At 32.1% G+C, this 21,959-nt stretch overlaps 3 protein-coding genes across 4 annotated transcripts; 2 read left to right on the forward strand and 1 right to left on the reverse strand.

Annotated features, from left to right (window-relative positions):
• Window positions 1-421: 421 nt before the first annotated feature.
• On the reverse strand, window positions 422-4,656 carry LOC17891635 (methylmalonate-semialdehyde dehydrogenase [acylating], mitochondrial). The gene is made up of 19 exons (XM_023786808.1): window positions 4,549-4,656; window positions 4,391-4,467; window positions 4,233-4,304; window positions 3,953-4,114; window positions 3,787-3,865; window positions 3,536-3,690; window positions 3,350-3,413; window positions 2,935-3,014; window positions 2,657-2,722; window positions 2,322-2,372; window positions 2,081-2,232; window positions 1,902-1,992; window positions 1,697-1,777; window positions 1,406-1,483; window positions 1,288-1,323; window positions 1,157-1,200; window positions 995-1,073; window positions 801-891; window positions 422-717 (listed from the first exon to the last, which is right to left on the reverse strand). The coding sequence occupies exons 1-19, from the start codon at window positions 4,562-4,564 to the stop codon at window positions 611-613; spliced, it is 1,581 nt and encodes a 526-aa protein (XP_023642576.1). The 5' UTR covers window positions 4,565-4,656; the 3' UTR covers window positions 422-610.
• Window positions 4,657-11,882: 7,226 nt separating this feature from the next.
• LOC17892296 (MADS-box transcription factor ANR1) lies at window positions 11,883-16,414 on the forward strand. 2 transcript variants are annotated; one of them, XM_023786519.1, is made up of 9 exons: window positions 11,883-11,963; window positions 12,101-12,308; window positions 13,774-13,852; window positions 14,780-14,841; window positions 15,038-15,137; window positions 15,225-15,266; window positions 15,741-15,824; window positions 15,908-16,056; window positions 16,150-16,414. In XM_023786519.1, exons 2-9 carry the CDS (start codon window positions 12,124-12,126, stop codon window positions 16,163-16,165), a joined length of 717 nt encoding a protein of 238 aa, XP_023642287.1. In that variant the 5' UTR covers window positions 11,883-11,963; window positions 12,101-12,123; the 3' UTR covers window positions 16,166-16,414. The 2 variants fall into 2 exon arrangements, with proteins under 2 accessions (XP_023642287.1, XP_006299776.1); XM_006299714.2 differs by having other exon boundaries at window positions 15,917-16,056.
• A 1,224-nt stretch (window positions 16,415-17,638) lies between these two features.
• Window positions 17,639-18,062, forward strand: LOC17891047. The gene has a single exon (XM_006298837.2). The coding sequence runs from the start codon at window positions 17,679-17,681 to the stop codon at window positions 17,919-17,921; it is 243 nt and encodes an 80-aa protein (XP_006298899.1). The 5' UTR covers window positions 17,639-17,678; the 3' UTR covers window positions 17,922-18,062.
• Window positions 18,063-21,959: the final 3,897 nt, after the last annotated feature.

Raw genomic sequence — 21,959 nt, forward strand, 5'->3', positions numbered from 1 at the left:
TTTTTCCATTTGTTCCTCATCAATTTTGGGGAGGAACATTTTTGTTCTATTGTTCCTCATTTTGTGAGGAATGTATAGGAATGATGTGGAAAAATGATTCCTTGTAAATGGTAAAAAAATTGAGGAATGAAGAGGAATGTCACATTCCTTCTCATTTTTTTCCTAAATTATGGTTACCAATCGAGGCCTAACATCTATTGAGTATTTTACAGATTGTTAACTTGTAAAGACTTATTTATGTGTCTAATGTTGTTACCTAGTCGGCTGGCTTCAAAACTTACCTTTCGGTAACTTAATCTAGCCATTGAAAGCATATGTGACACATTTGGATCATACTATACAAGACATCAAGCAAGTGTTTCAACACTTTTGAGGAAACGAAATTAGAGTTCACAAGGCGAAAAGGTAGCAAAGTAGCCGATAGAATCGCGAATGAATCTCTTTCTTTTCAGAATTTCGATCCTAAGTTGTATTCTATGATGCCAAATTGGGGTAAAAGAATTATTTGAAGATAGACAAATTGTTACACTGTGGTTAATGAAAAGTTTAAGTTGACCCCAAAAAAAAAAAAAAAAACTCAAGTTCCAAAAGGAAAATTACACTAGTAAAGCTATGGCTTTTGCGAAGTAGGCATTGCAAGAGATACTGAAGTTGGAATGTCCTTCCACTGTTGTGTCACTGTCTTGATCTGAGTGAAAAAGTCCACTCCTGCTTTGCCTGCAACAATATTTCACTAGAGTATATAAGCAAAGAGAAAGAGAACGCATCTTCTTGTGTTTAGTTTTGACAATCTTTTTTACCATAGAAGTTAAGATCTCCTGCAAAAGAGGCCTTGTTCCCCGTGAAGGAGAAGAACGGTAATGGAACCGGGATTGGAACATTAATACCGATCTGGTAAGACATTTAGCAGCAACAACAACAAAAAAAGAGATCAACCATGTTATTAATTGTATTCAAAAACGGTTGTTTCTTACAATGTCAAAGTTCTTTATACCTGTCCTGCTTCTATTTCCATCTGAAACTTTCTTGCTGCTGCCCCCGACGAAGTGAAAATCGCAGCACCATTCCCGTACCTGTTGAAAGCGTAATGTCGAAGAATAAGTTAGAAAGTTATATTAGTACAATGATATAAATGGGATAGAAAAAGGGATTTTACTTGTTTTTGTTTATGATGGATATGGCCTCATCAAAGCTGCTTGCCTATAAATGAATACGTCACAAAAGGTATCAGAGAGCATCAATCTCACGAATCTATGATTGAAAATATAACTAGTTTTAAAATTTGACCTCCATGCACACAAGAACGGGGCCGAATATTTCCTCCTGTAATGTGCCAAAGGAATAAAGAAATGTAAGTTTCAAGTAGATTACAGTTTATTTGCCTTAATACCAGAATAATAGATACCTTGTAACACTCCATGTCTGGGGTAACACCAGATAAGATGGTTGGACCGATAAAATTCCCTTTCTCGTAACCTGGAACCTGTTTGATATGAGCAAAAGATATATAAACTTCTTGGACCAATCAATCATTGTTTTCAAAATTAAACAAAGACTACTAATCCAACAATATTTTCCCAGCACAAATAGATCAAGTAGTTAATGATGATTATTGTTTAGTAACAATGGAGAGTGTAGTGGTGAATTTAAGAGATGTGTCTATTGTAGTAGCAGTAACGATAGATTGGGAAAATACCACAATATCTCTTCCGTCCAGCAGCAATTTAGCACCATCGTCCACACCAGATTGAATCAAGCGGCATATTCGTTCTTTGGCCTACCAAATCAAAATTTAGCATTAAGGTATACATATTAAACAACACTCAAAATGCAATACTAAACGTAATTGTTACACAAAGCAGTAGTCATGACATGTAGCAGAGGTTTGTGTGCGAAAATACCTGTTTACTTATCACAGGACCAAGGTCTGCATCTGGTTCTGACCCACATGTGACTTTAAGGGCTTTTGCTCGCTCAACGAGTTTATCCTCCCTGGTTAATTAAAAGCTAATTTTTCAATACTCCCAAAGACTTGGGGAGTTGGAGTAATTTGAATATTGAGAAAGAAAGATGGCAGTACCATGATTTTGAATTGCCGACAAAGACAACTGTACTCAATGCCATGCATCTCTGTCCAGCTGCACCAAACCCAGCAGCAAGTAGCGCATTTAAAGTAGCATCAATGTTGGCATCAGGCAAGACAAGTCCATGATTTTTTGCTCCCATATTTGACTGAGTGGATTTTTCATAAGCAAATTGGCATAGAGTCTCTTCGACATACCAAGGAAGAATTTTACAGGGGAAAAGATGCCAGATGTTACCTGAATACGTTTGCCTTTTGCTGCTGCTCTTGCATATATATGCATACCGGCCTTCAAACAAAAGAATTCAATTTAGAATACACATTTAAACCAAAAAACTGGGCTCAGAAGAAAACAGTTCATACATTGTAAGTTCTTATTTACAATTTTTAAAGAGTTTTAGGAAATGGTTAACTGCGCTACGGAGTAGTATGTTAACATCTTATCAGACAACTGAACTAATTACACAGGAACTGACCAAATGAAAATCGTAAATACAATTCATCATAACATCGTCAAACGCAAACCCAAGACTGCAAGCTATATAAAAGTGTAACAACAAAATATATACTTACAGTGTTCGAGCCAACAAAAGAAACAGCCTTTATATCTTCATCGTCACATATAGCATTCACAGTATCCTGGCATGTGAAGATGCATTATTACTGATGACATCTAAAGTAAAGGTAATAGTGCGGAATCTTTACAAAATAAATTTTGGGACAGTTTTGAGCTGATTGTTATTATAGCAAAATAGAACATTCGCCATCCTGATAGGAATCCACTCTTTTACAATTCAAATCCTAACAAAACAGAATTTTAGCAAGAGCAGAAAAATTTAAACATAACCTACATTGGTGCCATGGACAATATTGAGAACCCCATCAGGTAATCCAGCTTCCATTGCCAACTCCGCAAGTATCACAGAAGCACCTGGAGAAAGTAAGTAATATCAACAACCGACTTCAATACCACATTTCTTTTCTCTATAGATAAATCATCAATAGAAGGGACCTTCATTTCGATATGGGACAACAGGCAACCAATACTGCAGGTGTCAAGTATAACACATAGAAAATGTGATATATCTAAGAGCTTTTAGCTCATCACATTGGCCTTAGTAGTAAGATACATGTACACTGGCGTCAATGATATTTTAAGACAGGATCAGAAATTCAAGGTATCTTGAGCTTCCCATACATCAATCAAACATCACAAAAGTGTCTTTTTAGTAACTGGAATAGTTCAAAGGAATAAGAGCAGCTTACCAGGATCCTTCTCTGACGGCTTCAGAACAAAGGTATTACCACATGTCACTGCAACAGGAAACATCTGCACTAACAAACACATAATAAATACGCAGACTTCACAGAACATGATTACGGAGAGTTATACATATGTATTATACATTGAAGGTAAATGAAGGCATATGCAAAAGGGAGTTAGCATTGTACCCATAAAGGAATCATTGCTGGAAAGTTGAAGGGACAAATACCAGCACAGACACCGAATGGTTCTCTAATACTATATGTATCAACCCCATTCGACACATTGGGGACATATTCACCCATCTGTAAAGTTGCCATTCCACAGGCATGCTCTACAACCTCTGCATAAGAAAACATGTACCCAAAAAACAATCAATAAGGCTCTGCTCTGCTTGACAGCCCTATAATCAAACTGCAATAAATGAAAAAACACTAACCTAACCCACGGAAGATATCACCATGTGAATCCTTTAACGTCTTCCCTTGCTCAGTCGTAATGTTCATAGCAAGTTTATCCTACAGAAAAATCAAAACTTTCATCCAAGGACATATCAAGAAACTAAACAAACGTCAAGAACTAAACAAACTCAACCAAGTAGTTACCATATTCTTGCGTATAAGCTCTTGAAACTTGAGCATAACACGCTGCCGGGTAGTAATCGGCGTGTTCCTCCACAAAGGAAACGCTTGCTTCGCAGCGGATACAGCCGCTTTAAACTCTTCATTAGTAGTCAATGGAACTCTCGAAACAACCTCTTGTGTAGCCTAATCAACCAAACCAAATTAACTTCAAAGTTTAAACCTTTTTACCAAGAAATTGACTTCAAAGTTCAAACCTTTATACTAAAACACAGTCCATGACTTAAAAACCAAGAAAGCTTACAGGGTTTATAACATCAATATGTGATGAAGCTTGTGAATCAACAAAAGAACCGCCAATAAGATTTGGTACTCGCTGAAATCAAAAACAGAATCACATTCAAAATCAACCCCAATAAAAAAATAAAAAAATCAAATTTTTAAATCGACCCAAGAACTCACAGGAGGATCCATTGAAGTTGATAACCAAGAGCTTCGAAGAGCGAGAAAGTGAGGTCTCAAAGGTCTCAGATTGTTACCTGAAACCATTACAAAGCATCGATGGTATCGAAGTCTCGTCTTTGATTAACAAAAAAAGAGGAGAAACAGAGATTTTTTACCAGAGATTCGTAGCATCGTCTTCGATTTGATTGTTTGATTTGGTGTTTGGTGTCGTCTGCTTCTATAAGGATATATGTTTTTGAATAGAGTGATGATGATGAAGATGATTATGAGTGAGTGCTGACTCAATGTTGATCGGGTACGAAGTGGGTTGGATATTTTATTTGCAATCCATCTTGTTGTTGACTGCCACGTGGCTAAATATAATCCGTTGGATTTATAAGAGATTCACGATTCTTTTGGTTAATAGAAGTTTGTAGATTTTGGGGGCGATTGGTTTACTTGGCCTGGGATTATTAACCAAACCGAACCGATATTTTGGATATTTGGTTTGGTTTCGGTTATGTCAGCTGAACCGATAAGCAAAAACAACGGAAAACCAAAATATTTTGGTTTGAACTTTGAACTTTGCTATAATCTTTTTGTATTAAGGTGATTAGTTTACTTGGCCTGAGATTATTAACCGAACCGAACTGATATTTTGGATATTCGGTTCGGTTTCGGTTATGTCAACTGAACCGTTAAGCAAAAAACAACAAAAAACCAAAATATTTTGGTTTGAAGTTTGAACTTTGCTATAATCTTTTTGTATTAAGGTGATTAGTTTAATAGTATCTTTGATCAAAGTTATCTAAGCTAAGTAGACTAAAATAATGATGAGTCCATGTAAGCGTATCTCCATTGGTGTTTTTTAAGAGTATCTAAAGCAAATATTTAAGGTAAAAAGGTAAAAAAAAAAAAATGTTAATCATTCATTTACTTTAGGATCGTCGCTAATAGAAGGGAGTAGAAAAATTAAGAGACTGGTACGTGTCAACGTATTATTGGGTCAAAAAAAAAAAAAGTCTCTTTCTCTCTTTCTCTCTTTCTCTCCTTCTCTCCTTTTCTCCGATGCCGACAAGGGAAGAGATCCATTCGATGTGTCGTTTTCTCCGATGCCGACAACGGAAGAGATCCAACTCGTCTTTTTTCCGTCGATCTAATCTCCGGCTGGTCTTCATATGCGAGGTGTTTCCACCGAAGCTCAGTTCATGAAATCGTGATCCGATGACGACAGAAACAAATTTTGTTTGGATCGGTCGATTTCAGAGAAGACAAGCCAAAGAAACTCGTCTCTCATCCGTGGTCATCATCATCTCCGGCCGTTCCTCATCTCTCTTTCTCTCATTTGAGTGTATACCAAGTCATGTAAATACACAAAATTTCAAATGTAAGAAACTCATTGTAATTAACACTAACCGTACCATTGGACATGATAAAAATTAAAATACTTGATTAGTTTCTTAACTTTTGCTTTTTCATTGTTTTGATTATAAATATGGTTTAAGAATCTTTAAGAAACTTGAACCAATGGAGATGGTCTAACTTATTTACATTCCAATAGCTTATCTTAATTAATTTGTTTAACTTATCAGTTTGTTTCACGGTTAAGGACATGTTCTTTTTAGTGTCGCTACGACAAACTTATGTGAGTCTTTGACAGGAAAATACAAAGGAAAAGAAAAAGGATGTCGCTGAGTTTTAGTCTATGGGATTGAAAGAGGGGGAAAATGTCAATTAAATCCTGAAGTTATTGGTCAACGCCATTAAAACTCCGAACTTAGCCCAACGCCATTTAAATCATGTAGTTCTGTTTGACTATCATTTTAAACACCAAATTTTGTTAACCAAGAAACATTACACATTTCGTAAAATGTATAAACCGGTCAGCTAAACCCCATATAACATTTGTTAATCCAGCTATTAACAACTAAACGTTTCGTTTCGTCTAAAAGAGAAGTAGTCGCTGAAAATATATGAATCAACTTATAATACAAATTTATAAAATTTATGAAATCAACTTATAATACAAATTTATAAAATTTATGACATCAAAATGAAATAAACACCTGTAAAACTATACTATATAAACTAACTAGCAGTTGACCCGCGCTGCGCGCGGGAGGTTTATAATTTTTTTGTTAATTTTTTATTCATATTGTGATATTTTATTTATTTTTAATTGATTTTCAAAACATATTATAGTTATTTTCTCTTGAATTATTATCTTTCAATATTTAAATTTGGATTAAAAGCATTTTCTTATTGATCATGTTATAAACTAATATTTCACTTTCAATTTTATTTTTCCCCTTAAAAATTTTATATATACAATTACATAAATGTTGTTTTTATTCTACCATAAATTTAAAATTTACTTACATTCTTAAACTCAGTAACATGCACATTTAAAATTTTAAACTATGATCAATTTAAAATGAAAGTTGAATTATATTATTACCACTAACTAATAAAAAATGAAAGTATTTCTTATTTAACATTTCATTTATTTACATAATTTATTTTTATTTATATAAATTTTCTATTAATTAAATAAGTAGCATAAATATGCACTAAATGAATGTTTTAAATTTATTTTAATTAAAAAAAATGTGGTTTAGGTGGATGCTTAGGTGGCATTATGAGAAGAGAGAAAAAGCTAACTTTATATATATATTCTAGTTGTTAACCCGCGCTACGCGTTGGAAGTTTATAATTTTTTTTATTTTATTTTGTGTTATACTTTTTATTTATATTTTTACTTTTTTTTTTGTTTTGCAACGTTTGTTTTGTTGTTCTTTATTGTTGTCAGTTTTTGTTATTCTATTTTTCATATTGTTTGATGATTTTTCCTCACGGTGTGCATGTGATTAAAGGTGTCATGGGATTTCCTCAGCCAAGACTTCGGAAGCACTGAGACCTCGGGAAGTAAAAAAGGATTGGACACATTATGTTTGGTTCAAAGGGATTGTCCCAAATGTAACTTTGCATATGTGGGTAAGTCACCTTGATAATGGCTCACGTGGCAAAGACTTGTTTACTTGGGATAGATTTAGTCTTTAGAGTGTTGTCTATGGTTGTTTGTTTCGGAATCTTGGGACCATCTCTTCCTTTCTCCTGATTTTTCTGTCGAGCTTTGGATGTTGGTCTTTTCTAGGCTCTGCCCTTGACAATGACTTTTCGCCTCCTCGTCAAAATTGCTCTCTTGGACTCGACTCTCTTTTTCAATAGTCTTTGCTCTCGTGCAGAAGCTAACATCTCAAAAGATAGTCTATATTATTTGACGGCAGCGCAACAACGTCTTGCATAACTCCGAGCGTGGACACTAAAGAAGCGTTAGCACAAGCTCATGTTTTTATGGATTCGTAAACCCAAATCTCGCTTAATTATACAGTAGCTTTGTTTTTTTTCTTGGTTATTTTCTTGTAGGTTTCTTCTTGTAAAATCTTAATTTTGATTTTAATGATATTTACATTATAGGTAAGAAAAGAAAAAAAAAAAATAATGATGTGGCGGATGACGTGGCAGATGATGTGGCTGAAGGAGAAAAGAGCAAAGTTAATTTTATATATATAGATATTAAAAAAATAACCAATTAAATAAATATATTAAATTATGGACATGTGGTGTACCATGGAGTAAATCCTAGTAAAAGTGAAAAAGAGAAGCATGTCAAGCTTAAGAAGATTTTTAGGATTTTTCTAATTCATTTTCACTTTTAACCAAATATTAAAACTAAACCGCATAACCATGAAACTGATAGTATAGACCAACATCCACATGTGGTGTCGATTGACACCTACCCAAAATGTTCACGGAAGTTACAAAATAGGAGTAAATCAGTAACTGTTATATCCAATACTTTTTTTGTTAAAAATTGTTAAATCCAATACTTACATGCACAAACTTTAAACGAACAAGATTACATGAAATTAAATGCAACTTTCACATGCAAAAACTATTTTTACAAACGAACATGTTGAACCTCGATGGTACATATCAACATATGAATGATGAGTCTTGATGCAGCAATCATATATTAATTAATATTAATATATATCATGAGTTGTTAGAAAACGTAGATGGAGATGAGTTGTTAGATACAAATATAAAATGATAAAGCAAGTTGGTACAAGAATATTACTATTATTCGTAATCAGTTCGGTCGTATTAATAAGGCAAAGTCCTTAACTATGCTTTTTAAGGTAACCTTAAAATTGGATCTGTGACATAGAAAACGAGGTCTCTCATTATATATATATGATTTTAGATTCTTCATCTTTCTATTAAACTCCCACTTGTGTTGATCGTATCAGCCAACATTGGATCTAGATTCTTAATGTTTGTGATCAGCTTTGGTAAAACAAAATTTTCTCTTTTCACCATTTTTTATATATGTTATTCGATTTCTTATATATGTAGTTACGTAAAGTGGGAATATTTTTTAGAATATATAAACTTATGTATATATAGAGAGATTAGAGATAGCCCCTTCCTCAAATGTTCGAGTGATCTTATAAGAAGATATTGTTTTATAAATGCATCTCAAAATACTTCAAATAAAACGAATGAGCAAAGAATATCCAATGAGTTACGTACAAATTTTTTTTTGGAGATGAGACTCCAAAATTTGTTGCCAATACTTCAAGTTCAAGACGCTCGTGAACCTACTTTTCAATGTTGATGCTCATGTTTGTTTGTGTTTTTGCTAAGATGCGGAAAATTTAAACGAACCGAAGGAGTTACAATCTATGATTACAACTTGTAAAGATGGTTCCATGACGACAAGAAAAAAAAAACATAATATCCTTTATATTATAAAGCACAAGTCTCTTGCCCAATAAAAACATGCCACATAATATTCTAATTTTCTTTTGAGAATTTTTGAGAAACATCCCTTTTGGTGTACCATTTTTTAAAAAATACTCATTTTCTATCCATTTTCAAAAATACCCCTTTTCAAATATGAAAAATTATAAACTTTTATATAGTTGATAAGGTACATCAAGATCATTTTTACTACTTGGTGACTAAATCCAAATATTTATAAGGTTTTAAAAGGTTCTAAACGGCATTTATAAGGTTTTATAAGGTTTTTATAAGGTTTACAAAGTTTTTATAAGGTTTTTAAATGATTTGAAAAGGTTTTAAAAGGTATTTATGAAATATATATTTTTAAATTTACACACATATAAATATAATTTGTGTCTATAAATATAAGCTTACACATATTTTTTTGATAAATTTCAAATTTATAGTGACTTTTTGATAAAATTAGAAAGTGGAGTATTTTTAAAAACTGTTATTGGAAAAGAGGTATTTTTGAAATTCCCCCTTTTTTACATATAATTAAAAAAAAATCCTAAATTTTCTCACACATTACACCATGATCTTGGGAAGTTGAAACCATCTAAATATTTTTTAAATAGTTTCACCATCCTCTACAAAAATTCAATTCATCTTTTGCTCTTGCTTTCTTCACATTTTCATTACTTTTTATATTTAAAATAATTTCAAATCCATTGATTTGAAATTTTATTAAAAAAATTCTTAGTCAATTATGTTCTTTTTGACATATGCATATCTTAGATTCATTGATTTTTGTTTCAGATTCATTGTTCTTTATTTTAGAATTATTGTCTTCTTTTTGTTTTGTTTTTAAATCTTCGAAGATTTTTTTTCTTTTGTCGCCAATCTTCGAAGATTATATTAGAGTTGGATTTATACAGAGCAACTTAGAGGTTCATAATAATATGAAAAATAGTTTTACCCGTCCATGTATGAAACATCATTAATGTTATATTACTACTAATTAATTGTAGTTTTAGGGTTTATGAAACATCAACCTTAAAACTATTTTTGCGAGGAAATGTCTTCCATCGCAAAGCTCTTGTTTTAGTCGTTTTGCGAGGGAATAGCTATGTTTTCATCCTTCGCTAAACATGTGGTTTCTTGTAGTGATATAAGAGATAGAAGTAGAGAACAAAGTTGGATCAGATTTTCAATGTTATAAGTGCAATTAAATTTCATTTTGTAATGTCAAAAGAATTATTAAACACATAAAACATTTGATAAGTCTAAGAACTTTTGACAACTCATATTTTGACTCTTCTCTTTTAGTCAGTCAATGTATACATGACACACATTATAAACCTTAACTCAATGACCGAGGATTAAAGCTGAAGATAATATACATTACTATAAACACTATAATAATCCCAAAAATATCCGACTTTTTAAACCTCAGAAAGATCAAAACCGGAAAAAAGAAAAGATGATGCCATAGAAGAATATTAGAATATAAACATAATGAAAAAGAAGAGTTCATCATCATCGGACGACAGTGCCAAGTACAGCACTAGCCTCTCTGCCAAAAAAGCTTACACATACACATATGTCAATTACATAACGATACTATGAGCATTTTCAACCCACTTTTATTTTTGCATCTAAACTCTACTTTATATCGAATTTTGCTCTAACTCACTTCTATATTCACTTCTATTAAAAAGATTACTATTTTTATCTATATATATAAAGGAATTCTATTTTTTTCTCTATAAACAGAGTTGAACTATTTTATTTGTAAAGTACTCTTTTTAATGTTAAACTTCTTTATTTATAAACACTATAAATAAAATAAATATATTTAATAACTAATATATAAATATTTTAAAGGTTTTAATATAAATATATATTCTAAAATTTGAGACTACCATTTGCAAAAGTAAATTATATAAAATCTTATAAATATACATAATAATATATTTTATTTTTTATTAAAAGAAAAAACATATTTTATTTTTCATTTATTCCATAATAATTCTTTTAATACAAAAAGTAACTACTTAATACCATCGTAAATTACTTCTGGATCCACTAATATCGTTAAAATATTGTCCAAACAATCCAAACAAAATAATTATTTTATTAAAATTTTATAAAAATTAAAAATTAAAGTAAATAGGTTAATTAAATCTTTTTATAAATATATGGTATTAATATTAAAATTTTAGAAATAATATATTTGAAATATTCTATTATAGAGGAAACAATAGAAGAATATATTGAAATAAAAATTATCTCTATTATAAAGGTAAAAATAATAAAATACTAGGAAATGGTCTAATTCCTTTATAATAACCACATTGGAGTTTACAAAAGAAGCATCTCTTAAACAAGTGACACGTGTTGTTAATCTATTGATTGCTTTCAATACCACCTTGTAATAACGCCCCACGATTCGTGGTTGGGTACACCTGATAGTCCGAGGATATTTTCGTCTCACGCGCTCCTGTCTACGTTTGAACTTACTCGCTGGTTTAATCGGTCAAAGATTTGACTCTATCAAACTTGCGCTTGGAAAAGCGAGTATATATGTTTACTATACTCGCGAGAGTGGGAATTAATTGAAACTACTCTTCGTAATAAAACCAGCAGTGGTTTTGTCTGAATCCGCTCTTTTCCCATATATACCACAAACAGAAACCACAGAAGATATCTTTGAGAAGGAAAAAAAAAAAGAAAAAAAGAAGCTTCTCCTCTTCATCATCCTCTGCCTTTGTTTCCATTTATTGCAAAAACTTCTGATCAAGTAAGTCAAATCTTCATGATTACACATTCAAATCCAAGAAACTAGGAGAAATCTATATAAAAAAGGGATAAATCTTGAATAAGGAAGAGATCATCTAGATTTGATATCATTTTGACATTTACTTTTTCTTGATGCAGTTTGTTTTTGGAGTTAGGTTTCAATGGGGAGAGGGAAGATAGTTATAAAAAGGATCGATAACTCGACAAGTAGACAAGTGACTTTCTCCAAGAGAAGAAGTGGTTTGCTTAAGAAAGCTAAAGAGTTATCAATACTTTGTGATGCTGAAGTTGGTGTTATCATCTTCTCTAGCACTGGAAAGCTCTATGACTACGCAAGCAATTCAAGGTTTGCTTATTATATCTAATGAAACACATCTTCAAGTCAATGAAGTTATATTGCATTTGCCTTGCTTGTTAGATTCTTCACTTCGATCTTGATCTTAAGACATGTATATAAAGATTGTCACTAATGATTATTTTCTCATCTTTACATATTAGTTTCTCTATAGGGTTATATATAGGGATAACACATGACCTATTTTTGGATGAATGTTTGATGTTTGTTTCTTGGTTCTTTGGAACTAAAGTTTCACCTTTGTGTACTAGTATTTGAATATCCTGGTAAAACTTGTTTTGCTAAATCTGATTTGAAGACTAACTGAAATTTAGTTTATATCACTGATCATAGCTTAGTTCATTCATAGCTAAATCTGATTTGATCACTAATGATGCACATGATCCTACGTTTGTTGCAAAAGTGCATTAATATAAATGGCTACTGACGGGTTATGCCTTGCTAATTAAGATTTCAACTTATAGAAAGAATATGAACCACTATATATAATTGGTATATCTAATATAGATAAAAATAATAATTTGGTTTTTACTTCTTCATGATGTGTAGTAATTCATTTGAATACATAATTTCACATATATATGACCATGAGCTATTTGATAAATTTTGAAATTGAAAAGTTATTTTTTTGTTTTTTTTTCGATATAATATAGAAATTAGAAAGGCATTTGATAATAAGTATTTAAAATTATTTCCACCAAAAAAAAGTATTTAAAATTATTTCTCCCAATTTATGTTTAGGCTAAGTATGTAAACTAATAATGTAAGTACATTAAGAAAAGACATCGATATATATATCCATGTACATTTTCCTCAAATTGTTGTATAATTATATATAAACAAATCAGCCCAAATTAATTACATTTACAATAGAAAAACAATTATGCAAAATTCATTTGCTTGTTATTCGATAAAATTGATTTATAATGTATTTCTCTAATAATGTTGCAGATAGGTGAATGAAAGAAATTTTTTTTTTTATTCTTTTTTTATATTTCATTCACTTTTGCTAGTAATATTTCATATAGTCCACTTATTCCTTTTAGGTTTACCATTGAAACCTAAGATCATATACTGCACTATAGAAGTTGCAAAGCCATCTTTTCGTTAGAAGATCGATCTTTTTAAATTGTGTTTATACTTATGTGCTATATGACTTAATTAACCATAAATTATCATATTTTTCTTTGATAAAATCACCTGAAAATTTCATGTTGTATGCAAAAGACATGCATACGAACTCTTGTTGTAGCATTTTAGTGCTAAAAAATAGATATTGTAACACTTATTGTGTATCATCATCATCTCTCATATAATATCTGATACCAAATATCACAAAATAAAATTTATATTTATATTGTTTCTTCAGTTAATTATAAACTTATTGAGTTATTTTTAATATGTTAATGTATAATTAATAACATTTTCTTATTTATTTCTTTTGGAACCTGAATAGTATGAAAACTGTTATTGAGAGGTACAACAAAGTAAAAGAGGAGCAGCATCAACTACTGAATCATGCCTCAGAGATAAAGGTATATTCAACTTTCATTCTCTATACACATTATAATTTCTAATAAGGATTGATAAAAAAATTAAAGTGCATCCATTCTTCATTGATTTTTCTATTTTTTTCCCTTTTTATAAAGAAAAAAATAATAAAACAAATACCAAATGTATTATAGTTGAATGTACATAAAATGAAAAATTTATAAAATTTAACACCATTTTATAAAAATAAGTCACAGTACTTTGATTTCTTTAATTTTAACCTCCCCAATTAAATTTTAACCTCCCCAATTAAAAATAAGTCACATTACTTCGATTTCTTTGGTATATATATTTTCATCCAAATAAATTCTAAATGTATTTAAGGGACAATAAAAGGTAAATACAAAAACAAATTCACATTATTTGATAGAAATAAATCATATCGTTTCGATTTAGTTAATTTTAATCTTTCCCATTCTCCTAATAACCCCATTTTTAAATCCTAAAAATCCTCAATATTTCCTATATAAAAAAACTAAATAGTTGGTGACTTTTAAAAATTTATCTAGTTCGTAACTTAAAATAATTTAAGCTTACATTTACTCCCTCAATTTTTTTATGTTTAAGGTTCTTACAAAAAAATCAATAAAACATATAACTTCTATAATTCCCATAAAAACATCATTAATTAAAACGAAATCAACCAAATAAGAAAATATGATGTAATATATGATTAGTCAAAAATGTATTAAAAACATTTAATTTTTGCATAAAAGTTTGAAAACATCACTTCAAATAAAACAATTTTTTTTTGTCAAATAAAAAAAACCGAGGGAATATTATCTATCTGATTTAAGATATAAAAAATAATTCTCCATGTGCTTTTAAGTACGAGGTTGAGGCAAACACAATATATTTTTTTTTTTACATTCATCTATTTGTACATCATTAGTTTCTCTTTATGTTACTAGTTTTGGCAAAGAGAAGTTTCAAGTTTGCAGCAACAACTACAATATCTACAAGAATGCCACAGGTAAGAGCTATGCCCCATGTCAAAACAGAAATTGGATATTATATACAAAAATTTATCCCTATATTAATTTTTCAAAAGTTATCAATTATTAGACATGGAAAGTGAAAACAGATAGAACTTGACACAAGTATCTTGTTAAAAACAATGATGTTTCACTGCAAATGCATTATAAAAGTTAATTTATAATACTATGAAGGAAACTAGTTGGAGAAGAACTCTCTGGAATGAATGCTAATGATCTACAAAATCTTGAAGACCAACTAGTAACAAGTCTTAAAGGTGTTCGTCTAAAAAAGGTATTGATTCATTCACTTTTCGAAATTAAGCAACATAATTTGAATCGAATGATGATGACTGACCTATATTTTTGTTTTTTGTCGCAGGATCAACTTATGACAGATGAAATAAGAGAACTCAATCGTAAGGTTTGTCGACTAAAATAATCAAAATCTAGATATACATGTATATATTTTGGGAAAATTCTATTAAAAAATATTATACTTCAAACTAAATCCATCAAAGTGTCCAATTTATTAAAATCAAACCTTCAACGTGGTATTTGTAGCCTATATTTATCACCAGAGCAGTTAACTCTGTTAACAGAATAGTTCACCCCGTCAACAAACAACGATTCCGTTTGTTTTGTTAACAGTGATTTTGTGTTGATGGGGTGAACTATTCCGTTAACTCTATTACTTGTTCTGGTGATAAATGTAGGCCTACAAACACAAATGCCACATTGATTAGATTTGATTTAATAAATTTGACACTTTGGGTTTTTATTTGGAAGTATAATATTTTGAAGGTTTAAATTGGAAGCGATTGCCATCTTGGTGATCTTTAATGGGCTTTTCCCTAATATTTTTATGAAATTAACAATGTTTGATATTCTATTATAGGGACAAATCATTCAAAAAGAGAACCAAGAACTACAAAACATGGTAGATATAATGCGTAAGGAAAATTTTAAATTGCAAAAGAAGGTGACAAGTGATTTTATTTAGATACAAAACACATTTTACGTAGAAACATTTGTATTCATGTTAACCTAAACAAACACTTGTAGTGCCAACAGGTTCATGGAAGAACAAGTGAGATTGAAGGCAATTCAAGTTTAGATCCTATAAGCAATATTGGAACTGAAAGATGTGCACCACCACCACAACTTCAACTCATACAAATACAACCTCCAAGAGAAAAAACAATAAAACTAGGGTAAGCTATAACTTTTTCACATAACCCTTGAAACTTCTTTAAGCTTATATAGTTCCTAATCTTAATAGAATATGTCTGAAATATTTGAATCAGTTTACAACTTTCTTAGCAAAAGATGTTTGGAAGAGAGAAAGATACAGAAAAAGAGGTTTGTAGGTCATCTTCATTATAACAGCCAAGCTGGATCTTCATGTTATTCTTGGGTTTTTTTTTGTTTTTTGTTATTCTGTACTCTACAATGGGATTGGAGTTTGTATATGACATTTCTGTTTTTGTAAAATTATTTAATTGTCTATGTACATCATAAAATAATGATGTGATGTGAGTGCGTATATACTATGTAGACATCATTTATTTACCTTTTAAGTTAACACAAATTAATTGCATTTACAATAAAATTGACATTTTAGTGTTGATATATGACTCTCGATTCCAAAATACGAGTTGGTCTGACCACTCAGCATCTAATCAGTGTCTAGTGATATGGCATAGGCAAGATATCTGAATCTGAAAACCGATCCGAAGCCGAACCCAAAATTTTAAAATATCAAAATAAGTTTTAAATCTCAAGATTCAAAAGTTCCGAATCCAAAATCCGATCTTAATCCAATCCGATCCGGACTCAAATAAACCCACAATATAACTATACAGTAATATTGTGGGTTTTAGATATTTTAGATATTTTTAGTATAAAACTATTTTTTTAGTAATTTTCGGTAAAAATTACTCGAGGTTTAGAGATAGTTTATATATTCGAGTAATTTAAATATATTTGTATACTAAATTTTTTATAATTGTGAAAATGTGTGAGTGAATGAATTTTTGATTCACCCTCATTAATATTATAAAAGAGGAATTCTTCAACATAGCTTGATTTATTTTTATTTTTAAAAATATTACAAAAAAAAATTCAAGATGTAGATTTTTTTTAGGGTTGAGTTGACTATATTAAATTAATAATATTTTTTTTAAAGTAGATTAATTAATGTTTCGTTTTGAATATATAAACTTTTAGTTTTATTTTTATAGTATTTCCAAAAAATTATTTTAATGCTATTAAAAAAAACTATGAATATATTTTTAGGAAAAACATATAAAAAATTTCATTGACGGTGTCGCCCATAGATATTACAAAAATTCTAAAGATATAGATTCTTTTTTAAGGGTTGAGTTGACTATATTAAATTTAAAATATTATTATTTAAAAGTAGATTTAATTAGTGTTTCCTTTTGAATATATAAAATTTTAGGTTTATTTTTATAGTATTTCCAAAAACTTCATTTTAATGCTATTTAAAAAAAAATATCCGTAACACTTTTAGAAAAAAAAATAATAATAATATTTTGACGAGATTATCCATATTAAAATTTTCATTTGACGGTGTCGCCCATAGGTATTACGCGTGCAACGCCTTACCTCACATAGTTTTGACACAAGCCAGACTTACTAAACCACATGCCCATCTTTTTTTAACATTTCTTTGTATCAATTCAACGGTTCCCACAGATTTTTTATTACATGTCCCAACAACAAATCATTTATATATATTGATCCATACAATACTCACAAAGCTTATCCAATTCTTGATTTTGTTTTAAAGTTCTTCTTAGTCCTAGAATCAATGGCACCATCCGCTGCAATGCTCATACTCTCACATCCTCTTATTAGCCACAAATCAACCAATCATCAGTCTCCATCGTCGTCTCCGGCCATTAAGGCGTCGACACGTGTTTTCGGTTTTCTTTTGCCTTGGAAGGTATTGGAGGACGGTAAGGTTCGTTCCAAGGTTGGTCTTTGGCTCTTTGGTGATCCTGATACGGTTGAGAAGCGTTTCCAAGAAGCTCTTGAACTTAGTTGCTTGTAATTTGTATAATTGTCTTTGTGATTTGAGTTTATTGACTGTTTATTTTTTATTTTGTTTCTTGGATAAAATTTGAAATCAGAAGTTATGTAAAATTCAAACAATAGGCCTCAGGCATCTTTATAATAATCACCATTACGTGTAGCTTAGGAATTAAGACTCCTTAACATTTCTACTTTATTAAGACAACAATACATCAATTGGTGAGCAAAACAGAGAATGTAGAGGCAGTATATATATCCAAAAACAATTAGGTTGATGAAAATATTCATTAATTAGGTGATCATAAGAAATAAAATTCAAAACTAAATTTATTTGAATTGTTAAAAATGGGAGTACTCTTAAATCCGATCGCATTTGTTTGCTAGAAAGATCAGACCCCATCTCTCTCTTTCTTTGAATCTCTCCGAAGATTTTTGGGTTAGAGTAGAAGGAGAGGGCAAATCTAAAGGAGATGCTGCAAGGAGCAAAACTTTGTAACTGTAGGAGTGTAGACATCCAATTTAAAAAGATACATATTTTGTTAAGGAGAACTACAATAACATAATTGAGATCGATGGCCTCCTTCGTTTTAAGAGAACTAATACTCTACAATAACATCCAACGACAAAAAGATACATATATCAAAAACGAATTACAATAACATAATTAAAAGGTGTAATATAAATGATGGAGGCAAGATATGATTTATTTTTTCTTAATTCAATACATTGGGTGTAAGTCCTTGTGGACTATCACGATTTATGAATCCAATGATACTACTAATCACAAACTAATACTTTAGGACACGAGTAATAGACTCAAGCGAACTTGATATACGATATACTCTCGAGACTACTAAACTAAAAACTTACTTGGACAAAGAAAGAAAAAGGCGAGATTCTAGAACCGGGAGTTTTTTAATGTTTGAGAGCTTTTTTAAATAATGAAAGGTTGCGCCTCTTTATATAGTAGAAGGAGGTAAGGCTTCAGGAAAATATTCTCAGAGTATTCCGCAAGTTCCTTGGAGTGCACGCCAAATTACTTAAAGTGTACACCAAGCCTTGTAAAAAATGCAGCGGTCCAAAAAATACTCGGCGAGGATTCCGAAGAGTCTAAGAGCCCACGACCCGACCGTCCAGCCCAGTTTGGTTCGGTTCGGCGCGCGTTTGGAACCTTCCTTCTCTCTTATAAATACTTTTGGAACTAGATGAAAGTGAAGCCATATATAAAGGACTGATTTATTTCCTATGTGGGACTTTTTTCAATCATTCCAATTATCTCACTTCACACCCTTATTTCTCATTCAAATCAACTCAGTTTTGACATATGAGTATACCATCTAGAACAAGAAAGATTCATTATAATGGGCTAATGTTGGATTTTGATGTTTGAATGGGAAGTGGTGGACAAGAGACGAGAAAAGGCATTGTTTGGAGGAGACTGAGAAATTGGTGACCTAATTATTTTGATAAACACACAAACGAATACACAAACAATATACATGTAGTCTTAAGACTATGTCATCAGTTTAAGCTGTTTTAAAAATCCGACATACCATTGTGTCTATACATTTCAGAGATATTACAATTAACTACAACACATGTGATATTTAATGCTGATAGCAGTGTAAATCCTTTGGTGTGAGATGGATTTAAGCAGGGGATAATGTGTTTATATTTAGTTGGAGAAGCCTTGATAATGAGAAGCTAACCTTAACTACAACTATTTTTCCCCCAAAGATTATGCATTGATGTAAAGACCCATCCTGTAGGACCCCCTGCCACATGGCACACTCCGCCACATGGCAGATACAAGCGCTGCAGCGCCAGCTATTGCCGAGTTGTGGCGTGGGGTCCACGGGGCAGGTTGTTACTTAAACGTCGACTTTTATGTAACAACCCGCCTTGTGTGATCCTTCGCTATGTGGCAGACTCCACCACATGGCATCTTTATAGAACTGCAGCGCATCGACCCTAACCTCTCTCCTATGGGCTCAACCTGCACAGCCCTCTGGCCCACAGGAGAGAGGTTATGGTCGATGCGCTGCAGCGCTGTAAGGATGCCATGTGGCGGAGTGTGCTACAGGGCGGGTTGTCAATTGGTAACAGCTTGTCCGGTGGGAAGGTTGTTAAACGGTGAGGTCTTGGGTTCGAGTAACGCCAAGCGCACCAATAACCTACTTGATGGACCAAGGAAGGCATGTGGGCCAGGAGCAAGATTAGGGTCGATGCGCTGCAGCGCCAGCTGTTGTCGGGTTGTGGCGTGGGGTCCACGGGGCAGGTTGTTACATAAAAGTCGACTTTTAGTTGTAACAACCCATCATGTGGGACCCCTGCCACATGGCACACCTCGCCACATGTCAGCTACAAGTGCTGCGCAGCAACCCTAACCTTTCTCCTGGCCACATGCCCTCCTTGGCCCACCAGGCACCATGTAGATTATTGGTGCGCTTGGGGTTACTCGAACCCAAGATCTCACCTTTTCACGACCTTCCCACCGGACAAGCTGTTACCAACTGGTCTGCAGTTCAATTGGTAACAACTTGTCAGGTGGGAAAGTTGTTAAAGGGTGAGGTCTTGGGTTCGAGTAACGCCAAGGGCACCAGTAACCTACCTGGTGGGCCAAAGAGGGCATGTGGGCCAGGAGAGATGTTAGCGTCGATGCGCTGCAGCACTTGTAGCTGCCATGTGGCAGGGTGTGCCATGTGGCAGGGGGTCCCATAGGATGGTTTAACAAAAATTAACACTCCTTCCACACTTAGTGAAAACTAACACAAACTTGCTCTCTCTCGTCTCTTCACTTTCAGATTTCACAAGCTTTCTCTCTCTCGTCTCTTCACTTTCAGATTTTGCATCTCACTCCTAATCTTCGAATCTTACTGCTAATCTTCGAATCTCATTGCTTGTTCTTCTAATCGACATTGATTTGTAAAGTCTTCTGCTCCAAATCAACATCGACATCGAGTTACAAAGGTGAAGAAGATTTTCGATTGCTTTGGAAGTTTAGTTATGGTATCGATTTCATATATATTTAGGGTTTGCTGAAGAAGTTTTTAAGGGTTTTATAAATTTGGGTCTAATTTCTTAGGGATATTCGCTCAATTTGGGAATAATTTCTTAGGGTCTCGTTTTGATTTGGGGCTAATTTCTTAGGGTTTCGTTTAAATTTGGGGCTAATTTCTTTGGTCTTCAATTGAGTGTCATTGATTTTGTTTCACTATTTTTGTGTCTAATTTCACTATCCTCTAATTGGTATATAATCATACACTGGAGCTGTTTTGGTGCTACAACATGGACAAGTCATGGGTTTGGTTTCCGAGGTATGGACTTGCGTTTGTACTTATGTAATTACAATATAATGTAACGATGACTTAGACATAAAGTGACCGATTCAGGGAATTGCGGAGAAGTCAGATTTCCCACACCACTAGCCAGAAAGGAATAGTTTGCTTGGCTCATGCACTTATGTTACTTTTACTATTAGCATATAATAGAATTTTGAATTAAAATGCAGAAACATGTAATATGTCATATGTAAATATATTCTTTGTTGCTTGTAGAAGAAAAAGAGTTCAGACCCCACAAAAGTTACTAGGACAAAGGTTTGGGTAGCATGTCACACACATTCCGACGGGAGACCTATGAGGCCATAGTTTAAAGAGACTACTGTAAGTAATAAATTGTTTTTGTCTTACTGTTTTATGTTTTACTAATTAAGTTCAAATATCTGAATTCAGGAAAAAATTAAATCAGTTGATAGTGAAATGGACTCCACTGCTAGTATGAGTGTTAAAGAAGATGTTGTGAGTCAAATCTTAGGAAAAGACAAACCATGAAGAATTAGAGGAATGGGCAGAGGGATAACTGCTACTAAGTTAGCATTCATCCAAGCTAGAGACTCACATGTACAGAAGCTTGAAGCCAAACAAGCTGAAATGCAGGATGTTGTTTGTTGCTTGCAGGATGTAGTTCGTGGTTTAGCTTACTCAAAAAGTGTAAATTAACCTCAAATTTGTTATTGTAACTTAGCAAATTTAATTTAAGATCATGCATTGATATC

This window comes from Capsella rubella, unplaced genomic scaffold (assembly GCF_000375325.1).
Source record: "Capsella rubella cultivar Monte Gargano unplaced genomic scaffold, Caprub1_0 scaffold_3, whole genome shotgun sequence".
Lineage (NCBI taxonomy): Eukaryota > Viridiplantae > Streptophyta > Magnoliopsida > Brassicales > Brassicaceae > Capsella > Capsella rubella.